At 57.6% G+C, this 12262-nt stretch overlaps 1 protein-coding gene across 1 annotated transcript in view; it reads left to right on the top strand.

The window, feature by feature from the left end:
• INTS3 (integrator complex subunit 3) overlaps nt 1-12262 on the top strand; it is a gene marked incomplete at both ends in the record, with an annotated part of 54235 nt that overhangs the window by 23238 nt on the left and 18735 nt on the right. The window contains 10 exons of the mRNA XM_010005661.1: nt 552-681; nt 2725-2822; nt 4026-4217; nt 5199-5286; nt 6049-6128; nt 7721-7812; nt 8325-8431; nt 9421-9540; nt 10845-10974; nt 12123-12177. Of these exons, the coding sequence (XP_010003963.1) occupies nt 552-681; nt 2725-2822; nt 4026-4217; nt 5199-5286; nt 6049-6128; nt 7721-7812; nt 8325-8431; nt 9421-9540; nt 10845-10974; nt 12123-12177 (1092 nt within the window). The remainder of the gene's footprint in view (nt 1-551; nt 682-2724; nt 2823-4025; nt 4218-5198; nt 5287-6048; nt 6129-7720; nt 7813-8324; nt 8432-9420; nt 9541-10844; nt 10975-12122; nt 12178-12262) is intronic.

The following is a 12262-nucleotide window of genomic DNA, read 5'->3' on the forward strand; positions in this document are numbered from 1 at the left end:
ATGTGGGGTTTGGAGCAGCCTGGGCTGGTGGGAGGTGTCCCTGCCCGTGCAGGGGGGTTGGACTGGATGATCTTGAAGGTCCCTGCAACCCAAACCAGTCTGGAATCCTGTGAAATCCTGGTGTCTGATGTCCCTCTGGTGCCTCCTCAGCTCCCTGCCCTGGTTCCTGCCCCGTCTCCCTCCCTGCCGGGCGGGCAGGACCAAGTGTCAAGTCCTAACTTCAGCGACTGGCTGTGGTCCTGGAGACAAAAATGTCAGATTTATGGGCTGATTGTTTGCTTTCCAAGAGAGAGAACATTTTAAAATAGCTGCTGACCTTCCCTCCTGTCACCCTCCCTCTCAGGACCTGCCAGCTTCAAAAGGGGGGCAGGTTGCCAGGGGCAGGGAGTGAATCATCTGGAGCCGGCGGGAAGGTTGAAGGACTGACTGTTCCTCCCTTTCCCCTCCAGTGTCTTCTCCCTTCCCCCTGGCTCAGGAGCAGGTGAAACAGCACCATGACATTGGCTTTGTTGGGGGGGTTGTTTCTTTTCCTCTTCTTCTCCCTTCTCCAGTTCATGGATTGTTTCATGATTGGCCGGGACCTCGTGCGGTTGCTCCAGAACGTCGCCAGGATCCCTGAGTTTGAGCAGCTCTGGAAGGACATCATCCACAACCCACAGGTCCTCAGCCCCCAGTTCACAGGTAGGCTGGGCCAGCACCATCCTGCCCTGCCCACAGGCAGGGGGCAACCTCTGCCAGGGCCTTGGTAGCCACGGGCAGCCCCTTCCTGCCTTCCCTGGGACCAGCAGGAGAGATGGAGCCAAAACCCTGCAGAGAAGTTGGTTCTCACTCCCTCACAGCCCTGCCAGAGCAAGACACGTTGGGTAGGGGCTTCAATCCAGGTGCTGTCCTGGAGCAGAGCCTGCAGAGAGCTGGAATTACCCCTTGTCATCCCATCTCCATCAGCATCAAGGCCTGTTTGGCTGCTTCCTGAGTCTTCTGGTCCCTGGCTAGAAGAAGATGCCTCCAAAAGCAGCTTTCTGCTGCCTGCAGGGAGCCTGGGGAGAGGGGAGGGGCCTGGTCCAGTCTCCCCTGGTCAGGTTCAGCTTTTGGCAGCATTACCCAGTTTTTTAAAACCCTTTTAGGTGTCTGGGCTTTAAACCATCCTGAAAACCAGACCCTGTGGTGACAGATCCTGAGAATGGGGCTGAGCCACCACCAGAGTCATCCCATTAATCACTTGCTGTGGACTCAACACTTTCATCATTGTGGTGGTTGTGCTATTTATTTTGGTAATTCATTCAACTGAGATGAAGTTGGAGCCCAAAGATACCAAGGGCCTGAGTCCTTCAGGCTCTCCTGGGTGAAGCTCTAAAGCAACAAGTCCAGGAGATGCAACCACTGACACTTTCTGAGGGGGGTTTTCTTTCTCCCAGTAGCTTTGCAGTCCTGGTGCCAAACCCTCAGCTCTGGAGCTCCCTGCACAGTCTGGGTCAAAACAGGCAGGATGGAGAGAGGGTTGTGGTTGTTAATTAGTGTTGGGATCAATTAATTCACCCCTCTGGGGGCTGTCACTTCATCCTCTGGCTGCCACAGTTCAAGTCAGGCTTTGGGAATGGGGCTGTCTAGTTTCCCACCCCCCAGGGCTTGTTGTCCTCTCAGGGGACACATGAATGTCACATGAAAGATCTCAGATGGTGCTGAGGGAAACTCAGAGCACGTTCTTGGATTCAATGCTCCTTAAGCTCCTTGATCTCTGCCTTCTTCTCCACCTCCAGAACCCACCTCCTGTCAATGCTGGGCTCTGCTGGGACTTGCCACCCAAAGAGCTGCAGGAACCTTCTTCCCCTTGTTTGTACTTGCTCATGTGGAGCCTGGGAGGTCCCTTCCCCAAAATAGTGTCCCCAGCAGCTGCTCATAAGGCATCTGTGCCCTCTTGCTGCTGAGAGCCTGGAATTGTTGCTCTGCAGGTGGTTGTTCTCTCAGGTTGTATCACAGAATCCCTCTGGTTGGGAAGGAACTTTTAAGATAGCAAGTCCAACTATAACTCAGCTCTACCAACCATAACTCAGCTCTACCAACCATCAACCCAACCCTACCAACCATGAACTCTACTGAATCCAGTGCTAAACCACATCCCTCAGCACCACACCCAGAACCATGGAATGGTTTGGGTGGGAAGGGACCTTCCAGATCATCTGGATCCACTCTGCCCTGCATGGGCAGGGACACCTCCCAGCAGCCCAGGCTGCTCCAAGCCCCATCCAACCTGCCCTTCAACACCCCCAGGGATGGGGCAGCCACAGCTTCCCTGGGCAACCTGGCCCAGGCTCTCCCCACCCTCACACTCCACAATTCCCTCCTCAGCTCCAACCTCCAGCTCCCTCTCCCACTTTTCATCCCTCCCCCTCATCCCATCCCTCCCTGCCCTTGGCCCAAGTCCCTCCCCAGCTTTCCTGGAGCCCCTTCAGGCCCTGGAAGCTGCTCTGAGCTCTCCCTGGAGCCTTCTCCAGGTTGCTCCAAGCCCCATCCAACCTACCCTTGAGCACCTCTGATCTCTCACAAAACCTCTCTCCAGGCAGGAGATGTTTTAGGAGATCTCCAACCAAAACCTTGATCCCTTTCCACTGCCTGCAGCCATGTGGAAATGGAGCTTAACTCAGCTCCCTGGAGGTGTTGGCAGGTCCCTGCCTGGATCCCAGCCCTGGGAGCCTGTGGGCACAACCCTGCTCTGTCTGTCCCCAGGTGTCCTGCAGCTCCTCCAGTCGAGGACCTCCCGCAAGTTCCTGGCCTGTCGTCTCACTCCTGACATGGAAACCAAGCTGCTCTTCATGACCTCACGGGTAATTCCCCTCCTGCCCAGCAGGGAGGGAGGAGGGGACACAGCCCTGCCTGCTCCAGCAGCCCTGTTCCCACGGGGAGGGAGGGCAGAGCTGCCCTGGTGTTGGGTGTTTGTTGCTTCTGGCATCTGGTGGTGGGAAGAGGAGGAGGAGGAAGAAGGAGGAGGAGGAGAGGCTGCCCAGCAGGAGCTGGTGCTGCTGGGCCTGGTGTTCATGAAAAGGCACAAAGCAGCTTTGCAAGGGAACAGAGCTCCTGGTTGGCTCCTCTCCAAGGAAGAGCTTTGTTCAAGTAGCTGCTGCGTGGGGGGTTATCAGGGCTGAGGGGTTATTGAGGCTGGGGGGTTATCAGAGCCCTGGCAGCAGCAGCTGGATTCAGGAGAGGCCAGGAGCTGCAGCAGCCCCAGGGGAAGCTCAGGTTTCATAGAATCACAGAATGATTTGGGTTGGAGGGACCTTCAGGATCATATAGATCCCACCCCTGCATGGGCAGGGACACCTCCCAGCAGCCCAGGCTGCTCCAAGCCCCATCCAACCTGCCCTTCAACACCCCCAGGGATGGGGCAGCCACAGCTTCCCTGGGCAACCTGGCCCAGGCTCTCCCCACCCTCACACTCCACAATTCCCTCCTCAGCTCCAACCTCCAGCTCCCTCTCCCACTTTTCATCCCTCCCCCTCATCCCATCCCTCCCTGCCCTTGGCCCAAGTCCCTCCCCAGCTTTCCTGGAGCCCCTTCAGGCCCTGGAAGCTGCTCTAAGGTCTCCCTGGAGCCTTCTCCTCTCCAGGCTCAACCCCCCAGCTCTCCCAGCCTGGCTCCAGAGCTGATCCAGCAGCTGACAAGGGGGTTGAACTCAATGATCTCCAAGAGGTCCCTTCCAACCCATAAGTTTCTGTGATCCTGTGGCTCTGACATCATCAGAGTGATAGGACAAGGGGTGATGGTTTTCAACAGAGTGAGAGGAGATGTAGGTTGGATATGAGGAAGAAATTCTTCACTCTCAGGGTGGTGAGGAGCTGGGATGGGTTGCCCATGAGGTTGTTGATGCCTCTGGAGGTTCTGGACAAGGTTTTGTGCCACCTGGTCTCGTGGTTCCTGCTCATCGTGCTTGGAACGGAATGTTCTTCAGGGTTCCTTCCAACCTTCACCATTCTCCAACCCCTCCCTGGTTGGTAAATCCTCTTGTCTCCCCCTTTTCCCATCCCCTCCAGGTACGTTTTGGGCAGCAGAAGAGGTACCAGGACTGGTTCCAGAGGCAGTACCTGTCCACCCCTGACAGCCAGTCCCTGCGCTGCGACCTGATCCGCTACATCTGCGGGGTGGTTCATCCCTCCAACGAGGTGCTCAGCTCTGACATCCTGCCCCGTTGGGCCATCATTGGCTGGTTGCTCACCACCTGCACTGTGAGTCCTGGGGCCACCCCCACCTGAAAGGAGACACCTCCCCCACCCCCTGGTATCTCTTCCTGGACAGGGAAGGAGGTGACCCTGCCTGGGAGTGAGGGGAAGAGCTGGGGAGGGGGTTTGGAGAAGGGAAGGGAGGGAGGAGGGGGATGGATGAGAAGTGGGAGAGTGAGATGGAGGTTGGAGATGAGGAAGGAGCCAGGAAGGAGAAGGGCTGTGGTGCAGCCCCAGCTGAGCAGAGAGGACCACAGGCACTGGCAGAAGAAGGGAGATCTGCTGGGGTGGGAACATAGAGGGTTGGAGCAGCTCTGGAGCCAGGCTGGGCGAGGTGGGGTGTTGAGCCTGGAGAGGAGAAGGCTCCAGGGAGACCTTAGAGCAGCTTCCAGGGCCTGAAGGGGCTCCAGGAAAGCTGGGGAGGGACTTGGGCCAAGGGCAGGGAGGGATGGGATGAGGGGGAGGGATGAAAAGTGGGAGAGGGAGCTGGAGGTTGGAGCTGAGGAGGGAATTGTGGAGTGTGAGGGTGGGGAGAGCCTGGGCCAGATGGGCCAGGGAAGCTGTGGCTGCCCCATCCCTGGGGGTGTTGAAGGGCAGGTTGGATGGGGCTTGGAGCAGCCTGGGCTGCTGGGAGGTGTCCCTGCCCATGCAGGGGGTTGGATCTCCTCAAGATCCCTCCAACCCAAACCATCCCATAATTCCATGAAGCAGGAAGTTCAGCCTAAACAGAAGGGAAAAACCTCTTCACTGTTTGGGTGGCAGAGCCCTGGGCCAGGCTGCCCAGAGAGGTGGTGGAGTCTCCTTCTCTGGAGGCCTCCCCAGCCCATCTGTGGGATCTACTGGAGGTGCCCCTGCTCTGGCAGGGCTTTGAAGCAGATGATCTCCAGAGGTTCCTTCCAAGCCCACCACTCAGGGCTGCTGGAGGCTGCAGGGCAGGATGCTCAGCACCCTCTTCATCCAACACTTCCATCTTTGTGTCCTCTCCAGTCCAACGTTGCTGCTTCCAATGCCAAACTGGCCTTGTTCTATGACTGGCTCTTCTTCAACCCCGAGAAGGACAGCATCATGAACATAGGTACTCCTGGGGGGTCTTCTTCTGAAGGGGCAGGGGTCAAAAAGGGGTTAGTGCTGCTTAGAGGTGGAGGGATCTAGTGATGGAACCCCAAGGAATTCTCTCCAAAGGGCAGCAGTTCCCTCCCCTGCCCTCACCTTCTCCCTTGCAGGAGGTTGGATGGAGCCACTTCTCCTTGTGGTTTTTGGGTCTGTGGTAGGAGGAAGTGGCTTCCTTGGGGTCAGCCCTGGAGCGTCCCTCCCTGTGGTCGGGCTGCTGGGTTCTCCCAGGGCTCCAGGTTCTCCCAGAGCTCCAGGTTCTCCCAGAGCTCTGGACTCTCCCAGGGCTCCAGGTTCTCCCAGAGCTCCAGGTTCTCCCAGGGCCCCAGGTTCTCCCAGGGCTCCAGGTTCTCCCAGGGCTCCAGGTTCTCCCAGGGCTCCAGGTTCTCCCAGAGCTCCAGGTTCTCCCAGGGCTCCAGGTTCTCCCAGGGCTCCAGGTTCTCCCAGGGCTCCAGGTTCTCCCAAGGCTCCAGGTTCTCCCAAGGCTCCAGGCACCTGAGCCAGGGGCATTTCTGGGAGTTCTGGCCTGCAGGGCAGTTGGTTCTGACCATCGTTGGAAGCCTGAATGTTCTTCAGGAGCTGGATCAGGACAAGAGTGTGTCCAAGCCCAAAGCAGGAGGTTCCCTCTGCCCCCCAGGGACAAAGGGCTGGGTCTGAAGGAAGAGGGGGGGTCACAGGGGTCATCTCTGGGGTTCCCAGCTCAGAGTTCCCTGCTGTCTCCCTGCAGAACCTGCCATCCTGGTGATGCACCACTCCATGAAGCCTCATCCTGCCATCACTGCCACGTTGCTGGACTTCATGTGCAGGGTGAGCCCCTTCCCCCCAGCCTCGGGGAATTCCCTGGGGAATTCTCCCCTGCCCTGCCACCTGCCTGGCCTGGCAAGGGTGGGGTGATCAGGGCTGTGAAAGGAACCCCCTGGGGGGGGTTTCTCCTTGGTCCCTCTGCCACCCAGAGCCACTCAGGAGTGTCAAGAGGACAGAGTTTCTGGGCAAAGTTCCCTCTCCTTCCCACAGGAGGGAATTCCAGGAATCCCAGGAATCCTGGAGCAGCCAAATGGGGACATTCTGCCACCAAAGAACCAGCTCCAACCCAAAAAGCTCCTTCCCCTTTGTTTTTTTTTCCCACGCCCCTCAGCTCATCCCTTGCTCTGCCTCCAGCCTCTGGGTTTGGGAATGTTGGGGGCACTTGGAACCTCCCTCATCTCTGCTGAGTCCAGGGGGGATTTATCCAGGGGGGGGTTTTCCAGGGGGATTTATCCAGGAGTGATTTATCCAAGGGGTTTTATCCAGAGGGATTTATCCAGGGGGGATTTATCCAGGAGGGATTTATCCAGGGGGGGAGGGGGGGGGGTTATCCAGAGGGATTTATCCAGGGGAGATTTATCCAGAGGGATTTATCCAGGGGGGGATTTATCCAGAGGGGGTTTATCCAGGGGGTTTTATGCAGAGGGATTTATCCAGGAGAGGGTTTATCCAGGAGGGATTTATCCAGGGGGGTTTATCCAGGGGTGGGTTATCCAGGAGGGATTTATCCAGGAGGGGGTTGGTTTATCCAGGAGGGGGTTTATCCAGGAGGGATTTATCCAGGGGGATTTATCCAGGAGGGGTTTTATCCAGAGGGATTTTCCCCTTGGGGTGCCAGGAGCAGCTGCTGCCCAAGCTCAGCCCAGTTCATCCCCCTCTCAGAACCAGAGGCTTTGGAAAGTCCTCCTGGACCCTTGGGAGACCCAGGGCTGTTCCTGGAGGTCCCATATGGGAATGGGGTTGGGAAGGCCAGTTTGGGAAGGCAGCTCAGGCTTCCAAACACTGCCCAGCAGTTGGGAAAAAGGCTTTGGGGTTGTTCCTTGGAGTGAAACGTGTGGCCCAGGGTCACCTCCTGGGGGTGAGCAGGACCTCCCTGCCCCAGGAGACCCATCACCTCCCTCTTCAGAGCTCCCTGGATCCTGGGAGAAGCTGTTCCAGGAGTTCCTGCTTCCAGGAATTTGGTCCCAGGGAGGGCTGGGGGGGGTTTTCTTGGAAGTGGGACATGGCAGGATGGGCTGGGGGGTTGCATCACTCTCCTCGTGCCTCCCAGTCCAAGAGCAGCTTCTTGGCAGGAGAACTAGGTCAGAGTTTCCTGGGATGACCCAGATCCCAGGGAGGAGGCCTCTCCTTCCTTCCAGAGGCAAAGGAGCCTGCGTGGACAGAGCTGGGGGTTGTTGAGGGTGCTCTTCTTCTCCTCTTGTCTCTTCAGAGCCACGGGCTGGTCCCCTCCAATCCTTGGAGGTGTCTCTTGACCAAGAGCACCTGACGTTGAGCTTGACCCAACTGGTGGCTTCAGCTGCTCCTGGCTGTGTCCTGCTGGCTGGGGGTGACCAGAAGGGTTCATGGCCCTAACGTGGTCCTTCTCCTCTTTTCAGATCATCCCCAACTTCTACCCCCCACTGGAGGCCCACGTCAGACAAGGGGTCTTCAACTCCCTCACCCACATCGTGGAGAAGCGGGTCCTCGCGTAAGGCCACCCTGGGTTGTCCCACCTGCTGCCCACCAGCTCTCCTGGCTCTCCCCAGGGTCAAAAGGCACCTCCAAGCTCTGGAAGAGCTGCAGAATGTGTTTGTCTTGGGTGGAGGAAGCCATGGCTGGGGCTTTATGGGGCCCTGAGAGATGTTCCTTGAAGCAAAGGGATGGGTGGGCTCGGGAAGCTGTAGTAGATGTCCCCAGAAATGTCCCCAGGGTGAAGGGAACAGCCTTGCTCATGGTGCCCCAGCTCCTGCATCAGCCAAGTTCTCCTCCCAGGAGGTAAAACCTCTTCTCCTCACACCTTCTGGTGACACAGGTTGGTGGCCAAGTGAGGGAACCCCCCCCAGCTGAGCTGCAGGTGGCACCTGGTAGCTTCTGGTCCAGAAGGCAAACCAAAGGCTGGACCTGGGGAAGGGAATCCCCCCTGGGGGTGTCCAGCCAGGGGAAGGTGCCCAGCAGGACCCACCTCCAGGATCTTGGCTCATCCCTCCCCCTTCCCAACAGCCACTTGGCCCCTCTCTTCGACAACCCCAAGTTGGACAAGGAGCTCCGGGCCATGTTGAGGGAGAAGTTCCCTGAGTTCTGCAGTTCACCCTCACCCCCCATGGAAGGTAGGGAACTGGGGGGGGGTCCTGTGGGGCAGGGAGGGGTTCCCAGGGCCTTTCCTGCCTCTGGGAAGTGGGACCAGGGCTCCTTGGGAGGGGAGGAGGGTTCTGGGTGCTCCTGGATGGTGGTGGATCTCCTTTCTGTCTTGGTCCTGCTGGACACTGACCAGTCTCTCCACTTCCCTCTGCTCCTCAAGGGGTCCTTGGCTTTTCTGCTCCCTCAGCTCATTAATTAATATAACGAGGTTAAACAAAGAGCAACAAAGGATTCTAACCTGTGGTATCAGGAGGGTGATGCTGCTTCACCAGATCCCAGGGTGGTTTGGGTTGGAGGGACCTTCAAGATCATCCAGTCCCACCCCCCATGGGCAGGGACACCTCCCAGCAGCCCAGGCTGCTCCAAGCCCCATCCAACCTGCCCTTCAACACCCCCAGGGATGGGGCAGCCACAGCTTCCCTGGGCAACCTGGCCCAGGCTCTCCCCACCCTCACACTCCACAATTCCCTCCTCAGCTCCAACCTCCAGCTCCCTCTCCCAGTTCAAGGCCATTTCACAGAGTCCCAGGTTGGGTTTGGAAGGAACCTCTGAAGGTGGAATCATAGAATCATGGAGCTGGGTTGGAAGGGACCTCTAAAGCTCATCTAGTCCAACCCCTCTACAATAAGCAGGGACAATTCCAAGCAGAACAGGTTCCTGGGAGCCCCATCAAGCCTGACCTTGTCCCATCAGTTCTAGAAACCCTTCTAAAAAATCCCTCCCCATCTTTACCAGGAGCCCCTTCAGATCCTGCAGGGCCAGATCTGCTGAAGGTCTGTGCTGGGCTGGAGGTGGTTCCATGGATGACTTTCCCACCATCCATCACTTGCCCAGACTCTTTCTTCCCTTTCCAAAGCACTTTTCTCCTCTCTGCAGCCTGTTGATCCAGGGGTGGGGGCAGAGCCAGGACCTGACCTGCCCCCCCCTTTCTGCTCTCACCCCTTCGTGTCCCTCGCAGTGAAAATCGAGGAGCCTGTTACCATGGAGATGGACAATCACATGTCAGAGAAGGATGACAGTTGCTATGACAACGCTGAGGCTGCCTTCAGTGATGATGAGGATGACCTGAACAGCAAAGGTGAGGAGCTCCAAGCTCTTGGCCTCATTGGATGGTGCTTCCCTGCCTTCTGGTGAGCACCTGCTCCTCGTGCTGGAGGATCCCCAGACAAGCAGCTGCAGGCACAGCTCCCTCCAGCCCCCCTCTCCCACCAGCAGCAAAAAAAAGCCCCTGCTTGGCATCCAGGTTTTCGTTCCACCAGGGAAGGGTGTTGAGGCTTCTGGTGGCCCCACTGAGCCCTGCGGGATCAGAACGGTGCCCAACGTGGGGCTCCACTCTGGTGCTCTGCTGCTTCCCTGCCCCTGCTGGCCAGAGCTAGGAGGTGTGGGCACAGCATCTGTGCTCCAGGGGAAAAGCTGTTGGGCTTCTTCTCCTCTGCCTGCTCATTCCCTAGAGCTTAGACCCCCCTCAAAGCTCTTTCTCCACCCATGTGGCCTCTCTAGGTGGTTGGGAGTCCCTGTGGCAGATGCTGTGCCAGTTGGCTGGTTTGGGAACAGGGTGTCTCTGTTCTCAGGAAGCTGCTAATGAAGCTCAGGCCTCTAATTGCTCCACCACGTGGTTGTCATGACACTCCCTCCCTCTCCAAGCCATGGAGCTGACAAGGACCACAGTCCCCTCTGCTCACTTTCTGGAGCTGGAGGCATCTCAAGCTGTTCCTGCTCTTGGTGGGAGGACTCTTGGGGGCTTCCTGCTGTGCTGGGGGGCTCCCCCTGCACTGGGGAGGGGCCCCAGGCCCAGGATGGGGCAGAGGATGTGACATTAAGCCCCTCCAGCTGCTGGAGGCCCCTGAGAAGGACACAAAGCCATGAGCAGAGAGGGTTTTTGGAGAGGGGACCAACCATCTTACCCTGTCCCTTAGGGGCAGCTTCTTTGTGGGAGTTACTGCCTTGGCCCTGGAGCTTCTGGCTCTGCTGCAGCTCAGTTTTGTGGCCTGGAATGGCCCTGGAGGATGAGGATGTGGGAAAGCAGTTGAGATATCTCAGCCCCAGGATCCTGAACACAAGGGTTTGGGCCTCAGGTGTTTGGGAAGCTCATTGAGGACCAGGCAAAGCAGGAGGTGAGGGAAGTGAAGGGGAACCACAGGTCTGGACACCCCCAGCAGTTGGGTCCCATCCCACCTTCCTGCTCCCCATGACCTGGACGTGGCTCTAGAGGGGGAAGGCAAGATCTGAAGCTTCACTGGGGTCAAGCTGCTTGTCCTGGGGTGGCCACTGTCCCCACACACACACAGCTCCTGCTGCCAGGCCAGATGTTGCCTCTGGTTCTTCTCTGATAGAGCTGCTTGGGAAGACAAGATTGTCCCATTGTTGCTTCCTGGGTTGCAGGGAAGAAGAGGGAATTCAGGTTTCATCCCATCAAGGAAACCATTGTGGAGGAACCTGTTGATATCACACCATTCCTGGACCAGCTGGATGAGTCCCTGAAGGATAAAGTCCTGCAGATGCAGAAAGGAAGGTTGGTGTTGGTTGGTTGTTACAGGTTGTGTTCAGCTCTTCAGGACAGTGAATCTCAGGACCTTCCAGTGTTGTTGTGCAGCTCCAGAGCTTGTGGTTTGTCCCCCTTGAACATGGAGAGGTCCTGGAGCTCCTGGAGAGAGAGCAGAGGAGCCCTGGAGATGCTGGGAGGGCTGGGGCAGCTCTGGAGCCAGGTTGGGAGAGTTGGGGTGTTGAGCCTGGAGAGGAGAAGGCTCCAGGGAGACCTTAGAGCAGCTTCCAGGGCCTGAAGGGGCTCCAGGAAAGCTGGGGAGGGACTTGGGCCAAGGGCAGGGAGGGATGGGATGAGGGGGAGGGCTGAAAAGTGGGAGAGGGAGCTGGAGGTTGGAGCTGAGGAGGGAATTGTGGAGTGTGAGGGTGGGGAGAGCCTGGGCCAGGTTGGCCAGGGAAGCTGTGGCTGCCCCATCCCTGGGGGTGTTGAAGGGCAGGTTGGATGGGGCTTGGAGCAGCCTGGGCTGCTGGGAGGTGTCCCTGCCCATGCAGGGGGTTGGATCTAGATGCTCTTGAAGGTCCCTCCAACCCAAACCATCCCATGATTTTGAAAGGTCAAGAACCCTGTCATTGATCCCTGAGGGGGCTCAGACCAGGACAAAACACCATTCCTGGTATTGGAAGGTTCTGGAGTTTCATCCTTTTCCACTCCTGGGTGAACTGAAGGGCTTCCTAGAGCTTTGGAGCTGCTGCTCCCTGGGGGTCTCAGTGCTCCCTCCTGGGTCTGTGTGTCCTCTGGGCTTCTCCAACCTCCACTCTTGATCTTCAGTGACCTTGGGATTCACTCCCTCTTTCAAGGAGCTTCCAAGGAGCTCCTTGCTCTGCAGGCCTGGCCAGATGGAACCTGACCCATGTCTTGAAGTTTCATGGAATCTGATGCTTTTTTAGGTCATTTCACTGGGTTGTCTCACTCCCAACACCATCCCTGGGCACTTTGGGAAGGATCTCTGGAATTCTCTGGCACCAGCACAAAGCAGAACTCTCCCCCTCCATGTCTCCATGTTTTTCCATCTCCTGGGGGGGCTCCTGAGCAGAACCAGCTCAGCAGAAAAGTCTCCTTGTTCCTCCTGCCTGAACCTTCCTCTGTAACTTGGATTTCCTCTTGTTTTTGTGCTCCAGTGACACGGAAGCTCAGTGTGAGGTCATGCAGGAAATCGTGGATCAAGTCCTGGAGGTAACTGGGAGCAAGGACTGGAGCAGCTGGAGTGGCCAGACTGGGCTCTGGCTCCTGAGCTGCCACTGGAAGGACACAAGAACCC

This window comes from Chaetura pelagica, unplaced genomic scaffold (assembly GCF_000747805.2).
Source record: "Chaetura pelagica isolate M959 unplaced genomic scaffold, ChaPel_1.0 scaffold1409, whole genome shotgun sequence".
NCBI lineage: Eukaryota > Metazoa > Chordata > Aves > Apodiformes > Apodidae > Chaetura > Chaetura pelagica.